Source organism: Hypanus sabinus, chromosome 13 (genome assembly GCF_030144855.1).
Source record: "Hypanus sabinus isolate sHypSab1 chromosome 13, sHypSab1.hap1, whole genome shotgun sequence".
Lineage (NCBI taxonomy): Eukaryota > Metazoa > Chordata > Chondrichthyes > Myliobatiformes > Dasyatidae > Hypanus > Hypanus sabinus.
Genome location: NC_082718.1, coordinates 59,286,242 through 59,304,524, shown reverse-complemented (window position 1 = coordinate 59,304,524; position 18,283 = coordinate 59,286,242). Strand labels below are relative to the sequence as shown.

General features: G+C 44.0%; 1 protein-coding gene across 2 annotated transcripts in view; it reads left to right on the top strand.

Moving 5' to 3' along the window:
• Positions 1–18,283, top strand: part of LOC132403900 (uncharacterized) — a 217,606-nt gene that overhangs the window by 66,163 nt on the left and 133,160 nt on the right. For both annotated transcript variants that reach the window (XM_059987708.1, XM_059987709.1), the window contains one exon: positions 11,888–12,073. In XM_059987708.1, the coding sequence (XP_059843691.1) occupies positions 11,888–12,073 (186 nt within the window). The remainder of the gene's footprint in view (positions 1–11,887; positions 12,074–18,283) is intronic.

Sequence of the window (18,283 nt, the reverse complement as noted above, 5' to 3'; positions counted from 1 at the left end):
GTTCTTGGATATAAAAGAGAATATTGGAAATACTCTGCAGAAGAGTTAGCATCCAAAGAGAGAACAATAAATGACTAACATTACATTTGCATGAACTTCCATCAGAATTGCCTAGTTCTGTCAGAAATTGGAGATGCTGGTATCTGAGATGATTGAATTCAGCATAGAGGCTGCAGAATGCCCAGATGGAAGAGGACATTCTGTCCCTCAAGCTTGGATTGGGCTTTGATAGAACAATGTAAGAGGCCAAAGACAGAGGTCAGAGTCGGAGTGGGACGAACCGTAAGGTGACAGGGTCACCCATTGTGAGCTGAATGGAAACCTTCTAGAAAGCATGCAGTCAATATGCCTCTGGATTCTGCAATGTGGAGGGAGCACACTGTGGGCACTGCATGCAGTTTCCTAAATTGAACAAAGTGCAAATAATTATTTGTCCTAGCTAGAAAGTATGCTAGGGGCCCTGAATGGCAGAAAAGGAGGTAAAAGCAGAGGTGTTGCATGGGAAGATGCGAAAAGAAGCTTGTGGAGGCTGGAGGAGTGGACCAGGGAGTCAAAGAGGGAACAGTCCCTTCAGAATTCTGAAAAGGGAGAAGTAGTGTGGTTGGAGAAATTTCAATAGACAATAGGTGCAGAAGTAGACCATTCGGCCCTTCGAGCCTGCACTGCCATTCTGAGATCATGGCGGATCATCTACTATCAGTACCCGGTTCCTGCCTTGTCCCCATATCCCTTGATTCCCCTATTCATAAGATACCTATCTAGCTCCTTCTTGAAAGCATCCAGAGAATTGGCCTCCACTACCTTCCGAGGCAGTGCATTCCAGACCCCCACAACTCTCTGGGAGAAGAAGTTTTTCCTTAACTCTGTCCTAAATGACCTACCCCTTATTCTCAAACCATGCCCTCTGGTACTGGACTCTCCCAGCATCTGGAACATATTTCCTGCCTCTATCTAGTCCAATCCCTTAATAATAATCAGATCCCCTCGCAATCTCCTTAATTCCAGCGTGTACAAGCCCAGTCTCTCTAACCTCTCAGCGTAAGACAGTCTGGACATCCCAGGAATTAACCTTGTGAATCTACGCTGCACTTCCTCTACAGCCTCTTGCGCTTCCTCATTAAAGGTTAATGGAGGAAAGATTTAAGGGGTACCTGAGAGTAAGCTTTCAAACAGAGGGTGTTAGGTATATGGAACTGACTGCCAGAGGAAGTGGTTAAGGCACGTACAATTACAATGATTAAGAAATGGTTGAACAGGTTTATATGGCAGATAGGAAGGGTCTAGGAATATGAGCCAAATGCAGGCAAGTGAAACTAACCAAAGATTAAAGTAAATTATCAAAGGGGTCCACCAAGGCTGTATCCTTTCTCCACACCTTTTTAACATCTACACTGAGATGATCATGAGACTGGCAATTCCAGACAACACTGACATTAAAACAGGAGGAAGAACCATCAGTAACTTGAGATACTTAGATGGCACGGCCCTGCTAGCCACAACAGAAGAAGACCTACAAGCACTACTCAATAATGTTGCAAAAGTCTCTGCTGAATTTGGATTGCTGATAAATGGCAAAAAGACCAAAGTTATGGTGATAAGCAAATGCAATACAAGATGACATATACATCGGAAACGACAAGCTCGAACAAGCCCTCCTTTATATACCTTGGTGCAGAACTAAATGACACAAACGAATGCAGCAAGGAAATAAGGCGAGGGCTAGCAATGGCACGCACAAGCACTACCAAACTCTGGAACATCTGGAAAGATAGATCTGTGAGCACTGACACCAAGATACGCCTCCTCAATAGTCTCGTCTGGCCAGTAGCCGTATATGGCTGTGAAACATGGACTCTAATTGCAGTTGATGAAAAGAAGTTGACAGCATTTGAGATGTGGACATACAGACGGATCCTCAGGGTATCATACATTGAAAGGAGATCCAACAATTTCTTCCTAGAAAAGATTGGCATGAAACCAATACTTCTGGAAACCATTATCCAAAGGAAACTTTGCTATTTTTGGGTACATCTCAAGAATTGATGACACACTGGAACGCACTGTGCTTGAAAGCAGAGTAGAAGGAAGCCACTCCCGAGGCAGACAGAGGACAACCTGGATCGACAACATCAAGAAGTGGACCTGCCTCACCACCACAGATGCAAGAGGTTTGACTGCCAACAGATCACAGTGGAAGAAAGTAGTTGCCGAGGCTCTGGCAGAGTATGACACATGATGATATGTTGGTATATACAACCCCGAGATTTATTTTCATGTGGGCACTCACAGTGTAACACTCAGCTCTATCAACCCACGTTCATCTAGGGGAAACCACCGTCTGCCCGCCAAACTGTTTCACGTTTGCGTAGATGCTGTGTATGCACCCCCGCACAAACCCACAATGTAAGATGTCAGTCAGTACACAATGTACGTTTAAACGATTACACTTTATAAATTTTACTGTGACTCTGGGGTTAGTGGAGAAACAAAAATATAAAATAAAAAGGCGCCAAGAATGGAGATTATACAGTTCGTGCACAACGTTGGAGCTCATGCAATGTCCTCGGTCCACCATTCACTTTCCTCCGAACTCCTTGACCCTCAGACTGGGACCAACCACACTGGTTGACCAGAGTGTTTCCCGGACGTCCTCCCTCTTTGCTTTTTCTTGCCGAACTTCCCCGCGCACCAACCCCGGTTCCCATACATACAGATAGAATAACAAGACTCCCATTGGTTGGTCCCCCCGTTATCAGTAGTTATAACCCAAACATTTCAGTTACAGAGAACATTACCTCATAGTTAACATTACAGAGAAGCCACTTCATTATAACACTTAAGAGAAGCGATTTTATTATTAGCAGTTAACAGTTAACATTACAGTTAATATTACTGAGAACCCTACAACAGTAAATACAGAGAAACAAACAAACAATAAAAAAAGAATAAATAAGCAGTAAACATTGAGAACATGCATTGTAGAGTCCTTGAAAATGAGTCCATAGGTTTTGGTAACAGTCAATGTTGGGTTGAGTGAAGTTATCCCCTCTGGTTCAGGATCCTGATGGTTGACGGGTAATAACTGTTCCTGAACCTGGTGTTGTGGGACTTAAGGCTCCTGTACCTCCTTCCTGATGGTAGCAGCAAGAAGAGAGCAAAGATCTTGATGATGTGTGCTGTTTTCCTGTGACAATGCTCTATGCAGATGTACTCAACGGTGGGGAAGCCATTACTCATGATGGACTGGACTGTATCCATTACTTTTGTAGGCTTTTTCATTCAAGTGCATTGATGTTTCCATATCAGGCTGTGATACAACCAGTCAACTACACATCTGTAGAAATTTGTCAGAGTTTTACATGACATGTTGAAATTTTTGTGAACTTCTAAGAAAGTAGAGGTTTTGCCATGCTTTCTTTGTAATGACACTTATGTGCGAGTCCCAGGGCAGGGTCCTCCAAAATAACAGGATTGAGGAATTTAAAGTGGCTGACCTTCTCTATCCCTGATCCCCTGATGAGGACTGTCTCATGTACCTCCTGTAGTCAATAATCAGCTCCTTGTTCTTGCTGACATTGAATGAGAGTTTATTGTTGTGGCACCACTCTGTGCTGATGGTACCTGTGGTAATTGTTGTTGCCAGTCCGAACTAACTACTGTTTGCAAATGAGGAAATTGAGGATCCATTTGTACAAGAAGTTATGGAGGTTTAAGTCTTGGAACTTATTGATTAGTTCTGAAGGGATGATAGTATTGAATGCTGAACTGTAGTCAATGAGGAGCATCTCCTCTGTCCATATATTCCAGGGTTGAGTGAAAAGGCATCTGCTCTTGACAGATTGGTAGGCAGATCGGAGTGGATCCAAGTTGCTCCTCAGGCAGGAGTTGATATGTTTCATCACTAACTTCTCAAAGCACTTCATCTCAATGGATGTAAGTGTTGATAGTCTTTGAGGCATGATACCACTTTCTCCTTCGGCATTGGTTTAATTGAACCCTGCTTGAAGCACAAACTGCCAAAAGGAGAGGTTAGAGATACAGGTCTCCCCCCGCCCCCCTTACAAAGGTAGAGCTATGAAACCTTTCTTAAGCCAAAATGGTGTAAAGCGAAGAACCATTAATTTTTATGGGAAAAATTTTCGTTAAAGCGAAAATCCTCTTTGTAATGCAAAAACAGGTTAATAACGTGGTCCTTTGTAAAAGTGAAGTGGCATAAAGCGAACATTCGTAAAGCAGGGGACACCTGTATCAGTGAACACTCCAGCCAGTTGAATAGCACAGGTCTTTAGTATTCAGCCAGGTATCCTGTTTGGGCTGGGTGCTTTCTGTGGGTTCATGCTCGGGTTACAAGGAATACACCTTAATAATAATGATCAGGTAGGCACAAACAGAATCTCTATTTACTGACAAGTATGTTTATTGTCTCAACTAGCAAGTATGTGAATTTATATAACTGAATACCTGTGTGCAGACCTGCTAAGTTTCCCTGACCTTCCAAGAACAGTCAAAAAAGGGAAAAGATAATACCTGGTAAAAGGAATCTATGCTGGCCAGGCTTTCCTCATGGTCCCGATCTAACCTCCATGTGTCTGATGTAGGGTCCTTCACATTCACGATGGTTGGTCTCCAAAGAGTTGTGGCTGTCTTTGCTCCCAAAATCTTCTTTCTTATCAGATCAGCCTAGGATGTTTCAATTTCATTGGCTCAAGGTCATCTGACTGATCTGTTCCTGATCCCCAGTGGATATAGCTCAGTGCTACAAGCAGTACTGTTCTATGGCCGTGGCCTTCAATTTTGTGCTTTAGGTGACTTATTTTGTGCTACTCAACTTTGACTTGTTCAAACCAATCAAACCGGGTCACCCTGGGCCAAGATTGACAAGATTACTTCTGCAAACCTGCCATTTTCACAATCAACAGCTTCTTATCTGAGAATGGTCTCAGGTTTAGCAGATCATTATCAGAAACTCTGTATGTCCATGTTCAATTGATCTAATTAAGTTATCCCAGAGCAAGAATCAGTCCATCAATCAGTTCACAAAATGGTGGCTGCCACCAGTTGCACAAAATAGCCACCTCCATTCATGTTCACTCATAGCAGTCCTTTCCTTTCTCTCCTTTTGATCCAAAGATATTTATAATTATCCTCCTCTCATTTTGCTGATGTGTCTGCAGGACTGCCAAGATCCCCAGTAGGTTAGCTACTCACATTATGTAAGGGTAAAAGTAACATTTATTTCCTGAATTCACACACTTTTCATACCAACAATTGTCTCTTATAAGAGCGATGTCCTTAACTTTTGCATAATTTCAGCCTTCTGCCTTCTAAGTTGAAATACATTAAACATTGCAATTACCAACGTACTTACAATTAGTGTCACAGCAGAACGTGATACTATTCTTACTCACAGATGTATTTGGGCATTTGATCTCCAATTCCAAAACTTACTCCAAAAATGTGAAACACTCAATACTTTATTTGCCGTATCAGCATATGTTTTAATGACTTTAATTTATTTAGTCCATTGTTGGATTATCTGTCTCCCTTGCCTCCACCAGAACTCGTGTCCAGTCTACAGTCAAAGTTCAAAGTAAATTTATTATCAAAGTACAGTACATATATGTCACCATATACAACCCTGAGATTCATTTTGGAATCAGTAACAACTTGGTAACAAAATAGTCCCACAAATACTGAGCCATATCAGTGTACCGCTGTAACGTTCTGCCAATATTCTAAATTTGCCTGTTCTGATCTTTTTTGTTCTATTTTAGTTTACTGTCAACATTTTATCCAATCCTCAATTAAACAGACAACAGTTACTGGCTTCTGTAATTGTTTAAATTCCTTGCCTGACAATTTCCCTTCACTGCCAGTGTGACCCTGTATTGTGGCCATCTCCCCAATACATATTTCTGGAGAAATCCCCTCCAATCAAAACAATGTAAATCCTCTGGACTTGCAAAATTCCCTGAATTCTTCATCCTGGGTCAGTGATAACTTATTACCCAGCCCCAGATCTCTCTGTACCTCACTAGCGTAGTCTCACATTAGTCACTCACTGACTCAGTGGAGGGATATAAACACAATTTTTACAAGAACACAAATTGGAACAAAAAAGATTGAAGTTGCAGTAGTGTTGCTAAACTCCAGTGATTAGGGTTGTGCCAGTAGGTTCAAGAACTGAATGGTTGAAGGGAAACAGCTGTTCTTGAAATGGTGGTGTGGGACTTCAGGTTTCTGTAGCTCCTACCTGATACAATGCCTTGAAAATGTATTCAGCCCTCACAACAATTTTCACATTTTATTGTCTCATTTTCTAAATTTAAAATATATTGAAGTTGGATTTTTTGAGCTGTTCTACAAAACATTGTGCTTCATGTCCAATCAAAAGAAAAATTCCAAAACTTGTCAACAATTTATTAAAAATGAAAAAAAAAACAAAATTGTGAGGTTGAAGAAGTATTCATCCCCTTTGTAATTACTACACCATCTTTCCTCAGGTGCAATATATATATTACCTTACCAACTCACCTGATTTGTTGATGTAGACAATTGGAGGATCACCTGTTCTTAATGAATTCATAAGAATAAACACCCCCTCTCTCTGTTAGTTCCAGCAATATGGTAGATTTTCCACAGACTAGCCCAAAATGAAGACACAAGAGCATTCAAGACCAGTCAGGGAAATGATAATAGAGAAGCACAAATCTGGGAAAGGGCACAAGACCATCTCAAGGGCACTGAACATACCCCGGAGCTCAGTGCAGTTCACCGTGAAAAAGTGGAAAAAATAGGAAACCACAGCCACACCGGCTGCTTCTCTAAACTTAATCGCTGGATAAGAATGCTACTTGTAAGGGAGGCTGCCGTGATTGCAACAGTCACTCTGTGTGAGCTGCAGAAGTTAGCGGCTGCAACTGGAGATGAAGTTCATGGCTCCACAATCTCTCAGACCTTGCACAAAAAGGCTATCTATGGCAAAGCGGCAAGGAAGAAGTCCTGGTTAAAAGAAAAATTACTTCCTTGCCCGTAAAGACTTCACAAAGCATCACTTAGAAGATACTATAAAAACATGGAAGTAGGTCTGGTGGTCGAATGAGACTAAAGAGGAACTTCTTTATCTCAACACTAAGCGGGGTACGTGTGGCATAACTATAATACTGCACATCAGCCAGGTAGCACCATCCCTATGGTAAAGTATGGTGGAGGCAGCATCATGATATAGGGATGCTTTTCAGCAGCAGGGACTGCAGATCTGGTCAGGATTGCCGGGAAGATGGATACTGCTAAGTACGGAGAGATCCTGGATAAACACCTACTAGCCTCTGCCAGAAAACTTAAACTGGGGAGGAAGTCCATCTTTCAGCAGGACAATGTCCCAGCAACAGTGCCAGTGCAACCACGGACAAGAACAGACTGAAAGAGTGCGGCTGCCTGTGGAAGTGTTGCTTGTAAATCACGGGGAGTCAGAAGTGGGATGTGTAGGGCTGGTGTCTGCGAGGCTGGGAGAATAATGTCCTGAGGAAATGAGATCAGTTGTAGGTAAAAGGCTGTTACTCATTGCGGGGTTATGTCTGTTGGGAGGTACAAAGATGCTTCTGAGAGTTGGCACGCAGGTGCTCTTGAGCAGCCAGTTCCCTAAGTCATAACAGCATGCCTTTAACAACTCAAGTTTAATGACAATGTAGAAATTGGCCCATAGTGAAGCTGCAAGTTTAGAGGGGAGAGAGGTTGAAGCACAGGTGATGAAGGAACTGAGTTGGTCAGTGTCTCATCTGCAGTTAGTGACAAACAGATTTAGAGTGGGTAAGAGGTTGAAGGGAGAGGTCCTAGTGGACCAGACACCCTAGACACAAGAATAAGGGTCTACTATGTGGGGTGTGTACAAGAAAAGGGCGCGGAGACAAAATCAGAATCAGATTTATTATCATAGACACGTATAGTAACATTTATTGTTTTGTGGCAGCAGTACAATACAAGACATGAAAATTTCTATCAGTTATAATAACTAACTAAATAGTGGAAAAGATGAATAGTGAGGTTAAGTTCATGGACCGTTGAGAAATCTGATGGCAAAGGGGAAGTAGCTGTATATGAAACATCATCTGTGCACCTTCAGGCTCCTCCACCTCCCTCCCGATAGTAGTAATGAGAATAGAGCATGACTCAGATGGTGAGTGTCCTTAATGATGGATGCCACTTTCTTGAGGCAACACCTTTCAAAGGTGTCCTCGATGGTGGGGAGGCTTGTGCCTGTGGTGGAGCTGGCTGAGTCTACAGGTATCTGCAACCTCTTTCAATGCCGTGCATTGGAGTCTTCACATCAGGCAGTGATGCAACCAGTCAGAATGCTTTCCACCATGTATCTAGAAATTTGCGAGAGTCTCTGTTGATGTACCAAATCTTCTCAATGAAGTAGAGCCACTGGCATGCCTTCTTCATGATTCCATCGATGTGTTGGGCCAGGATAGATCCTCTGAGATGTCTGCACTTGGGAACTTGAAGTAGCTCACCCTTTCCATCGCTAACCCCTCAATGAGAATTGGTTTGTGTACTCCCGAGTTCTGTCGTGTCCGGCTTGGAATACGTTGAGATGAAGATGTGTGGGATGAACTCAAACATGTGCCATGGACTGATTGTTCAGGAATAGTGAAGGGAAAATCAGGAGGGATGGGAATATAAAGTATATCCTGGGATGGGGCGAAGAGATGGGCTGGGAGGAAGGTGAAGTGAAAGAAGTTCTGAAAGAGTTGTGGAATTTTAGAGCTGTTCAAAATTACTATCTTTGATGCCTGAAAGGAAGGAAATGTCTTTTATTGAGGCACCAAATGTTGTGAAGGGTGATTTGGAACAGTGGACCAGGACACTTAGGAGATTGAGTGAGAAGATTCTGTTGTGGAGTGAGATCAAGAGTATGCCTTGTGTAAATATGTGTCATTAAGAGTGGACTTCAGGATTCAAAAAGAGCAGTGAATCACAAAATACTGAGCAGCTTGTGATCCTGAGTTGATGTGAACTGCAGAAGGAGCAATTTGAATTAGAATTAACTCAGTGTCAGTTATGTAGTACAGAGATGTGGCTATGGACGTGAGTTAAGCATTTGACTGAGACAGAAAGTGGTCAGTGCCATTCATCAATGTAATGTTTCCTGAGGGAACAATTGAGTGTGGCATATATCCTGACTTCAGCTTCTACAGAAACACTCCCAGGAATGTGCCAGGAAAGAATCTTATGATTGCTAACTCAATAAAATTCACTTAGAAAAGTACACCGTGCTCACCAGCTTTGATTTCTAACAAGATGAGAGGCCAATAATTGTGTCTCGTGGGAATGCAGTGTAGTGTGGTGATAAAATATTATTGAACATCAATATGGAAGTGAAGATTTAATGTGCAATTCCCTAGAACCTTTGTGAGCCTGTGCAGAACTAAGGTAGAAATAGTGCCCTTCTTACAGCCTATCCAATTATACTTTGCATTAACACCAGCAGAAAGGACTTGTATGTACGTAAATAGTGTCTTGAGTCATGCCGAAATACCATACAGCCCAAACACTGTTATAACCAATTTCTGACCCTTGATCAGCATCTATAAAGCAGTCCATTTGCTTGATGTTGGTACAGCAGTGATATTTTGTTTTTATTTGCAGGATTTGTCTTTTACAGATTGGTTCTTTGTCAGTCTTTGTTCATGTAAAGATTTCCATAAATTCTATTGCATTTTATTTTACTGTGAATGCCTGCAGGAAAATGAATCCCAAGGTGATGTATATGTACATTGATAATAAATTTACTTTGACTTTGAATACATTTAAAGGACAGCTTCATTGGCCATGAAGCACTTTGGGAAGTCCAGAGGTGATGAAAAGAGCTGCATGGCTCTTTCTAGAATTGGAAACATTGTAGCCAATAAGGCACAAAGCAAGATCCCATATACATCAGCATAATAACCAATCGGACAGTTTTTAAAATATGTGTTTTTTAAGCAATATTGTAAGCAAAAAATGACAGATCAAATTTTCTGGAATACTGGAGCTATATCCCTTGACTTTCTTCAGTATTGAAGCTACCGGAGACATGGAGTTTAGAGGGGGCAGGCGAAGATGCCCTGATGCACTAGCCAGGAATAGAAAACGACACTGACATGATACAGATTTTGAACCCTTTATGTCGAGTGAGCCTCATCTGAGTTAAACAACCTGGTCAGAGACTTCAAAGGTTCATTTATTAACAGATTATATAACTTGAAATTCTTCTTCTCTGGTTAGTCATGGAACCAAGAAAGGAAAGGCAGTACAATCACCAATTCCCAAATGCCTCCTCCCACACAAAAAAATGAACAAGCAGATTGACCCCCAAATGCCTGCTCCTGCACAAGAAAGATTAGGTGAAAAACACAGAATATAAAAAACTGTAAGACTGAAAAACTTGGGTTCGTAAAAGGCAAAAGCAGAATTTACTGGGTACAAGACTGCAAGGGTGGAATCTGCTGTCACCAGGCACAAAAATTTCCACAAAGGATTTCAGTATTTGAGACAGAAGTTTCCCAAAATAACTGATGCCAATATTATGGAAGGCTTTCTGTCACATGGATGACAGAAAAATATACTTATACAATGCTGGTGGAGCTCAGCAGGCCAGGCAGCATCTATAGAAAAGAGTACAGTATGAATTCCAATTGCCTGCACTTGGGTCCATAGGCTTCCATTCCTGGCAATTCAGGTGCTCGCCTGGATAGTTTTAAATGTTGTGAGAATATGTGCTTCCTTCAGCAGTACGTTTGGGATTAAAACCACCCTCAGGTCCCCTAAACCATTTACACCTTACCTTAAACCAATGCTATCTGGTTTTAGACAACTTTATAAATGGGGAAAAGTTCCTCACGCTCCATATATCTATCCCCCTCATAACCTTGTATACCTTGTTAGGGTTGTTTAGAAGGCGATCGATGTGTTCGCTTTCACTAGTTGGGGGATTGAGTTCCAGTGCCACAAGGTAATGTTTTAGCTCTATAAAACCCTGGTTAGACTACACTTGGAATGTTGTGTTCATTTCATCATAGGAAGGGTGTGGCAGCTTTAGAGAGGGCAGAGAGGAGATTTACTAGGACACTGCCTAGATTAGAGAAAACGTCCTATGAGGCTTTTCTCTTTGGAGCGTAGGAGGATGAAGAGTGACTTGAATTGAGGGTTACATGATGATAGGGGCATACAGTGGATCGAGTGGACAGCCAGAGACTTTTCCTTAGGTCAGAAATGGCTGGTACAAGGGGCATATTTTTAAGGTGACTGCAGGAAAGTACAGGGCGGATGCCAGAGGTGGATTTTTTACACAGAGCGTGGAGGCTGTGTGCACCGTGCTGCCAGGTGTGGAGGTAGAGCCAGGTGGCATTAGGGACATTTAGGAAAGTCTTAGATAGGCACATGGATGTTGTTCATCCAGACCCATCTATGTTTGGGGTGGGGCGGGGGGTTTCGTTCTAATTGTGTTCTTTCTTTTACAATTGTGTATAATTTATGTTTTTCTTGTGGACGCTGCTTATATGTGTTTGTGATGCTGCTGCAATTAAGTTTTTCATTAGACAACGTGTTCATATACTTGTGTAAAACAGTCCGTTTTGGTTTTTCACTGGTTTACCACCTCTCAGTCCATAGACTTCTAACCTTGAGTGATTCAAGTGCCTCTCTTCTCTTTCCATCTGATTTCTTAAATTTACAGACAAATAATGATTAAGTGTTGCTTTTACAACCCCTGATACCCATCAGCTTCCAGTGAACTACTCTTGGGAGTGCAGCCTTTGCTGGGAGCCAGTATAAGAACCCTAAACCTGCTGTGAGTATTTGGCGGGGGTCTCTGTGTAATAACTCTTTGCTCTGTGTTACCCAGGACATAATGTGCATGAGGGAGAAGGCTGCCGAGGCAGAGGCTCTGATCCAGGATCTGGAAGACAAGTTGAGGAAAGCAAACATGGATGACGGAGGTGCCATGGAAATGCTGAGGAAGATCCGGGAGTCTAACCATGCTGAGATGCAACAGTACCGGCAGCAGACGGAGCAGAGCTTCAACCAAAATGTAAGCTTGAAACCCATATCCCCTTTGAAACTTACAGCAACCTGGAAAGCTGTTCAGCCCATTGGACCTATCCAGTCCTTCCCCTTCTGCTGCTCTTCTACACAACATAGAACTTTACAGCACAGTACAGGCCCTTTCTCCCATAATGTTGTACCACTCAAAGATCAATCTAACCCTTCCCTACTACATAGCCCCCCGTCCTGCCAAAGGGTTTTGGCCTGAAACGTTGACTGCACTCTTTTCCATAGATGCTGTCTGGCCTGCTGAGTTCCTTCAGCATTTTGTGTGTGTAGCTCTCCATTTTTCTGTCATCCATGTGCCTATAAATGTCTCTAATGTATCTGGCTCTGCCCCCACCCCCAGCAGTGCATTCCACCATAGTCCAATAAGTTGGACTCTTGACCTCACAATCTAACTTGTTTGCCTGCACTGCGTTTTCTGTGTAACTGTGACACTTTATTCTACATTGTTACTGTTTTACTTTGTTCTCCCTCAGTGTGCAGAACAATCTTTTCACTGTATCTCAGTACTTTTGACAATAAGAAACCAATTCCAAATCCTGTTCCCTTATCTTTCTCCACTTATTTATCTTGTTTTCTTTGACTAATATTAGTTTCTTACAATCATAACAACTTAATACTTCAAAAAAAAAGTCCTTTCCTTTCTTTGCAACACACACAAAATGCTGCAGGAGTTCAGCAGGTCAGGCAGTATCCCTGGAAATGAATAAAGAGTTGACATTTTGAGCTGAGACACTTCTTCAGGACTGAAAAGGAAGGGGGAAGATGCCAGAATAAAAAGGTGGGGGGGGGGTGGATGGAGGTGATAGGTGAACACAAGCACAGGGAAAGCTGTAGCTGCTGGAAATCTAAAGCAACACACACAAAATGCTAGAGGAACTCATCAGGGCAGACAGCATCTGTGGAAAAGAGTAAACAGCCAACGTTTTGGGCCAAGATCCAACTCTACTCTTTTCCATAGACGCTGCCTAGCCTGCTGAGTTCCTACAGCATTTTGTGGGTGATAGGTGAAGCCAGGTGGGTGGGAAATGGCCAAACATTTTAATTCCCATTCCCGTTCTGACGTGTTAGTCCGTGGCATTCTCTTGTGCCAAGATGAGGCCATGCTAAGGATGGAGGAGCAACACATTATATTCTGTTTGGGTAGCCTCCAACCTGATAGTACGAGCATCGATTTCTCCTTCCTGTAAATGTTGGCCACTTCCCCCTCCCCTCTTCTATTCCCCACTCTGGCCTTATACCTCTTCTCACCTGCCTATCACTTCCCCCTGGGTCACCCTCCTCCTTCCCTTTCTCCTGTGGTCTACTCTTCTCTCCTATAAAATTCCTTCCTCTCCAGCCCTTTACCTTTCCGAACCACTTGGCTTCACCTATCACCTTCTCACTAGCCTCATTCCTCCTATCTTTCTATTCTGGCATCTTCCCCCTTCCTTTGTAGTCCTGAAGAAGGGTCTCAGCCCGAAATGTTGACTGTTTATTCATTTCCATAGATGCTGCCTGACCTGCTGAGTTCATCCAGCATTGTGTGTGTGTTGCTTTGGATTTCCAGCATCTGCAGATTTATTTATCATATGTACAGTACATGGAAACATACAGTGAGTGTGTCATTTGCATTAACCACCAACAAACCCAAGGATGTGCTGGGGCAGCCTGTCACCACACATTCCTCGGCAACTTATGGCAGAATAACACAGAACCCAGCAACAGCAGTGAACAAGCCCTGTTCCTCCCTCCCATTTACATCCACAGTCCTCTAATCTCAGGGCAGGCTGTCTTCAGCCCCCAGTGGACTCATGAATTCACAGTCACTGGGCCCTGACTTGCCCAACAGAAGTCAGAAGTTCTCAAACTTGTGGCTCCAGCTGTGAAGTCCACCTTCACAAACTAGAGTTCCAATCGACCTTCTAGCATTGAAAGTGATTTATCTTATGTATCAAGTTCCCCGTCCACTATACACTAGTGGGCAACAAACCCACACATCTTTGGAATGTGTGAGGAACCCAGAGGATCTTGTGGTGCCAGGAAGAACATGAAACTCCTCAGAGAGCATCTAAACTGGGGATTGAACCCATGTCTCTGAGGCAATAGTTCTATTAGTTGTGCCATTCTGCTGCTGTGTGAAGCTCCTTAAGCAAAGGTGTCTAAATCCAATAATTCCACATGAAGGCTGTGACCTACACCAATCTGTCCTCACCCATTCTAACAGATGGCACAACAGCTAGGCTGTACATTTGGATTACTGTGCTCAGTTCAAGTTGGCCAGCTATAGGAAGGATTTCGTTAAGCTGGAAAGCATGCAGTGAAGATTCACGAGGATGCTACCAGGACTGGAAGGTTTGAGGTATAAGAGGAGGCTGAAGAGGCTGGGACTGTTTCCCTGGAGTGTTGGAGGTTGAGGCTTATGCAGCTTTATAAAATCACGAGGAGCATAGAAAAGGTCACATGTTACCCCAGGACAGGGAAGTCTAATACTTTGAAGGCAAAGGTCTAAGGTGGGAGGGGAAAGATTTAAAAGGGTCCTAAGGGACAAATTTTTCCGCACAGAGGGTGAAGGCTGAGTTGAATAAGCGCCCAGAGGAATTGGTCAATGTTTACAACTACACGTATAGGAAGGGTGTGAAGGGATATGGCCAGACACAGGCAAATAGAACTAGCTCAGGTAGGTACCTTGGTCAGCATCGATGAGTTGGGGTAAAGGGCCTGTTCCTATGATGGATAACTATGACTCTGTGACTGTATTGAGAATATATATGGTGCATACAATTTCTAGGCCTCTTTCCAGTTCACATTGAAAAGGATCTAATATTGAGACTTTATAAAGCACTGGTCAGCCCTCACTTGGAGTACTGTGAGCAGGTTTAGGCCCCTTATCTTAGAAAGGATTAGCTGAAACTGGAGTGGGTTCAAAGGAAGTTCACGAAAATGATTCCAGGATTGTCATATGAAGAGCATCTGATGGCTCTAGGCCTGTATTCACCAGAATTTAGAAGAATGAGGGGGAATGTCAATTTAAACCTATTGAATGGTGAAAGTCATTGATAGAGTGGATGTGGAGAGGATATTTCTTATGGTGGGGGAGTCTAAGACCAGAGGACACAGCCTCAGATTAAAGAGGCATCCTTTTAGAACAGAGATGAGGAGGAATTTCTTTAGCCAGAGGGTGGTGAATCTGTAGAATTTTTTGTCACAGGCAGCTGTGAAGGCCAAGTCTTTATGTATTTTTAAGGCAAAGGTTGATAGGTTCTTGACTGGTCAGGGCAGGGAGAAGGCCGGAGATTGGGGCTGAGGAAAAATGGATCAGCCATGATGGAATGTTGGAACAGACTGGATGGGCCAAATGGCCTAATTCTGTTCCCGTCTTTATGGTTTTATGGTCTTATGGCTGAAGATTGAGAGTCAGGCATTTGAAAATCCAAAAACAACTGGTAATCTGAAATAAAAACAGAAAATGCTTGAAATACTAGTATGTCAGACAGCATCTGTGGAGAGAGAATCAGAGTGACAAAACAGATAATGTTAGAACCACTCAGCGTTTGGAGATCAAGTCAATGTGATTTCCGAGTAGTAGATTGCTAGTTGCACTCATAAAATTACATGAGGTACAGAGAAAAATAATCTATGGCTGTAAATGGTGGCCTTTCCCCAGAGATTTCTGTTGTAGTTTGCATCTTAGTTGATTGCGCCCTACAGCAAGTACTCAGGAGCTTTGAGTGTACTGGTCACAGAGCAAAAACAGTGCTGGGACCGTCAGCCACAATATACCACAGATGCTGCAGATCTGAAATAAGACAGGGAGTTCTGGAACCAGCAGAATTGCTCATTTCTGATACAAACTGAAAAGATAGCTTATCTGAAATTGACAAGTTGAGTTCTGAATTTATCAGAGGACTGTAGTTGTCAGAAGATAAGGTGCTGGTACTGATGTGGCGTTGCTCTTCACTGGAACTGTCTAGGAAGCTAAAGAGGAAGGATCTGAGTGAAAATGGGATGAACTGGCAGATAGCTGGAAGCTCAGGGTCACCCTTGGCAATGGAATGAAGATAGTCAAGACAGTATCACCCAGTCTGTGTGTGGACTCTTCACTTTGGGGAGCATGTTTGAGAATAAGCTGGCATTTGTACTGAGCTACCTCCACATTTCTCCATACATTCTGCATGAAGGGGAATTGTTCCTGGAGGTCTAATGTCAGCTCCAGTCTTGAAAGAGGTTAGCACTGGTGATGAGGTTCTGAACACATAGGAAGAATCATCCTGGATAAGTCCTGATAGTTGATCAATTCTCGATCGTCACCTCCCCTGCCCCCACCTTCCTCCAACTGCCCAGTCGTCATGGACTCGCCTTCTCTACTGAACAGGTGAGGAGGGCTCTGGGGAAACTCAGACACTGCAGAACATTGGGACCAGACGGTGCGAACCACAGGGTCCTGAAGGAGTGTGCTGAACAGCTGTGTGGAGTTCTCCAGAGCATTTTCAATCCAAGTCTCAGCCTGGAAAGGGTCCTGACTGTGGAAAACATCATGTGTGGTCCCAGTACCCAAGAAGGGCCACAACCAAAAGCCTTGAAAGACTACCATCCAGTGGCCCTGACCTCACACGTCATGAAGACCCTAGAGATGCTGGTCCTGCCTCACCACCAACCCCTGGTCAGGTCAGTCCTTGACCCCTGCAGTTTCCCTACCAGGAGCACATTGGAGTTGACAACGCTGTCATCTACCTGCTGAACAGAGCCCTATCCCAATTGGGCAAGCAAGGCAGCACTGTGACGATCATGCTTTTCAATTTCTCAAGTGCCTTCGATACCATACAGGCCTCATTGGTGGGGAGAAGCTCCTTTCAGTGCAGGTTGGCATCTCCATTGTATAATGGACTACCTCACTGGAAGACCACAGTTTGTGTGGCTTCAGAGCTGTGTGTCAGACATGGCTACAAGCATCACTGGGGCCCCACAGGGGACTGTATTGGCTCCCTTCCTGTTTAACCTGTATACCTCAGACTTTAGATAACACAGAGTCATGACATCTACAGAAATTCTCTGATGACTCAGCAATAGTTGGGAGTATAAAGCGAGGATGGGAAGATGAATACAGGGCCCTGCTGGAGGACTTTGTCAAATGGTGCAAGCTGAATCATCTGCAGCTCAACATCAGTCTGTCATAAGGGAACGTGAGACTGGACCCAAATGCAGGACGCAGGCACTGAAGTACTGGGGGCAGGACGGGACAAGCTAAAGGATAGGACAATGTGTGAAGACCGTGGCGTTCAGAGAGGATCCTGGAGTTCAGAGATGCTCTCGAGGCTTGGCTAGAGGCTGGGGTCTAGAGGCTTGCTTGAGGCTGAGGTCAAGGTTTGGCTAGAGGCTGGGGTCTAGAGACTTGGCTTGAGGATTGGTTCTTGAGGCTGGAGTCTTGAGGCTCAATTAAGGCTGAGGTCTTGAGGCTTGGCTAGAGGATGGGTTCTTGGGACTAGGAATGCTGGGAGGATAGACCCCTGGGCGGGCCGCAGAACCCCTGGGCAAGACCCGGACCGGGCAGGACCAGGCAGGACACAGGGGCCTGGGCAGGTCGCGGGGCACAACCTGTCAGAGGCGAATGATAGGAAGGGGCAGAGCCCTCTGCCAGGCAACAGCAATTCGGCCTGGCTTACCCGACGGAGGCAAGGGATAGGAAGGGAGCTCGGTCCAGGGTGACTTCAAGACTTACTGTGGCCAGAAGATTCGGGCGGGCTACAGAGCAGCCCAGTGCAGAACTCACTCACAGAACTCGTCGTTAACGGTGGTTCTCCAAGCTGGGACGGACAGGACGACCCCCCAGCTATACTCACTCTCAGAGCCCCTTATATTCACAGCCAACCGATAGGCATCAGGTGCGTCTCCTTGAGCCCAACCAAGCTAAGATGATCCTCAGGTGTGACTATTTGAGTTCAAGGCGAAACGAGGAGCGGTCAAAGGACCCGGAGTCCGCGGACCGGATCAAGAACCGGGATGCGGACTTCGGACCTGACCATAACACGGTAAGAGAAATGAGAAGGTGAAGGACTTTAGGAAGTCTAAGCTTGCACTGCTCTTTGTTACTATTGATGGTGAGGATGTGGATTTGGTGAAGGCCTACAAGTACTTGGGGATGCACCTTGATGACAGACTTGAGTGGAGCACCAACACCGAGGCCGTGTACAAGAAGGGCCAGAATCACCTC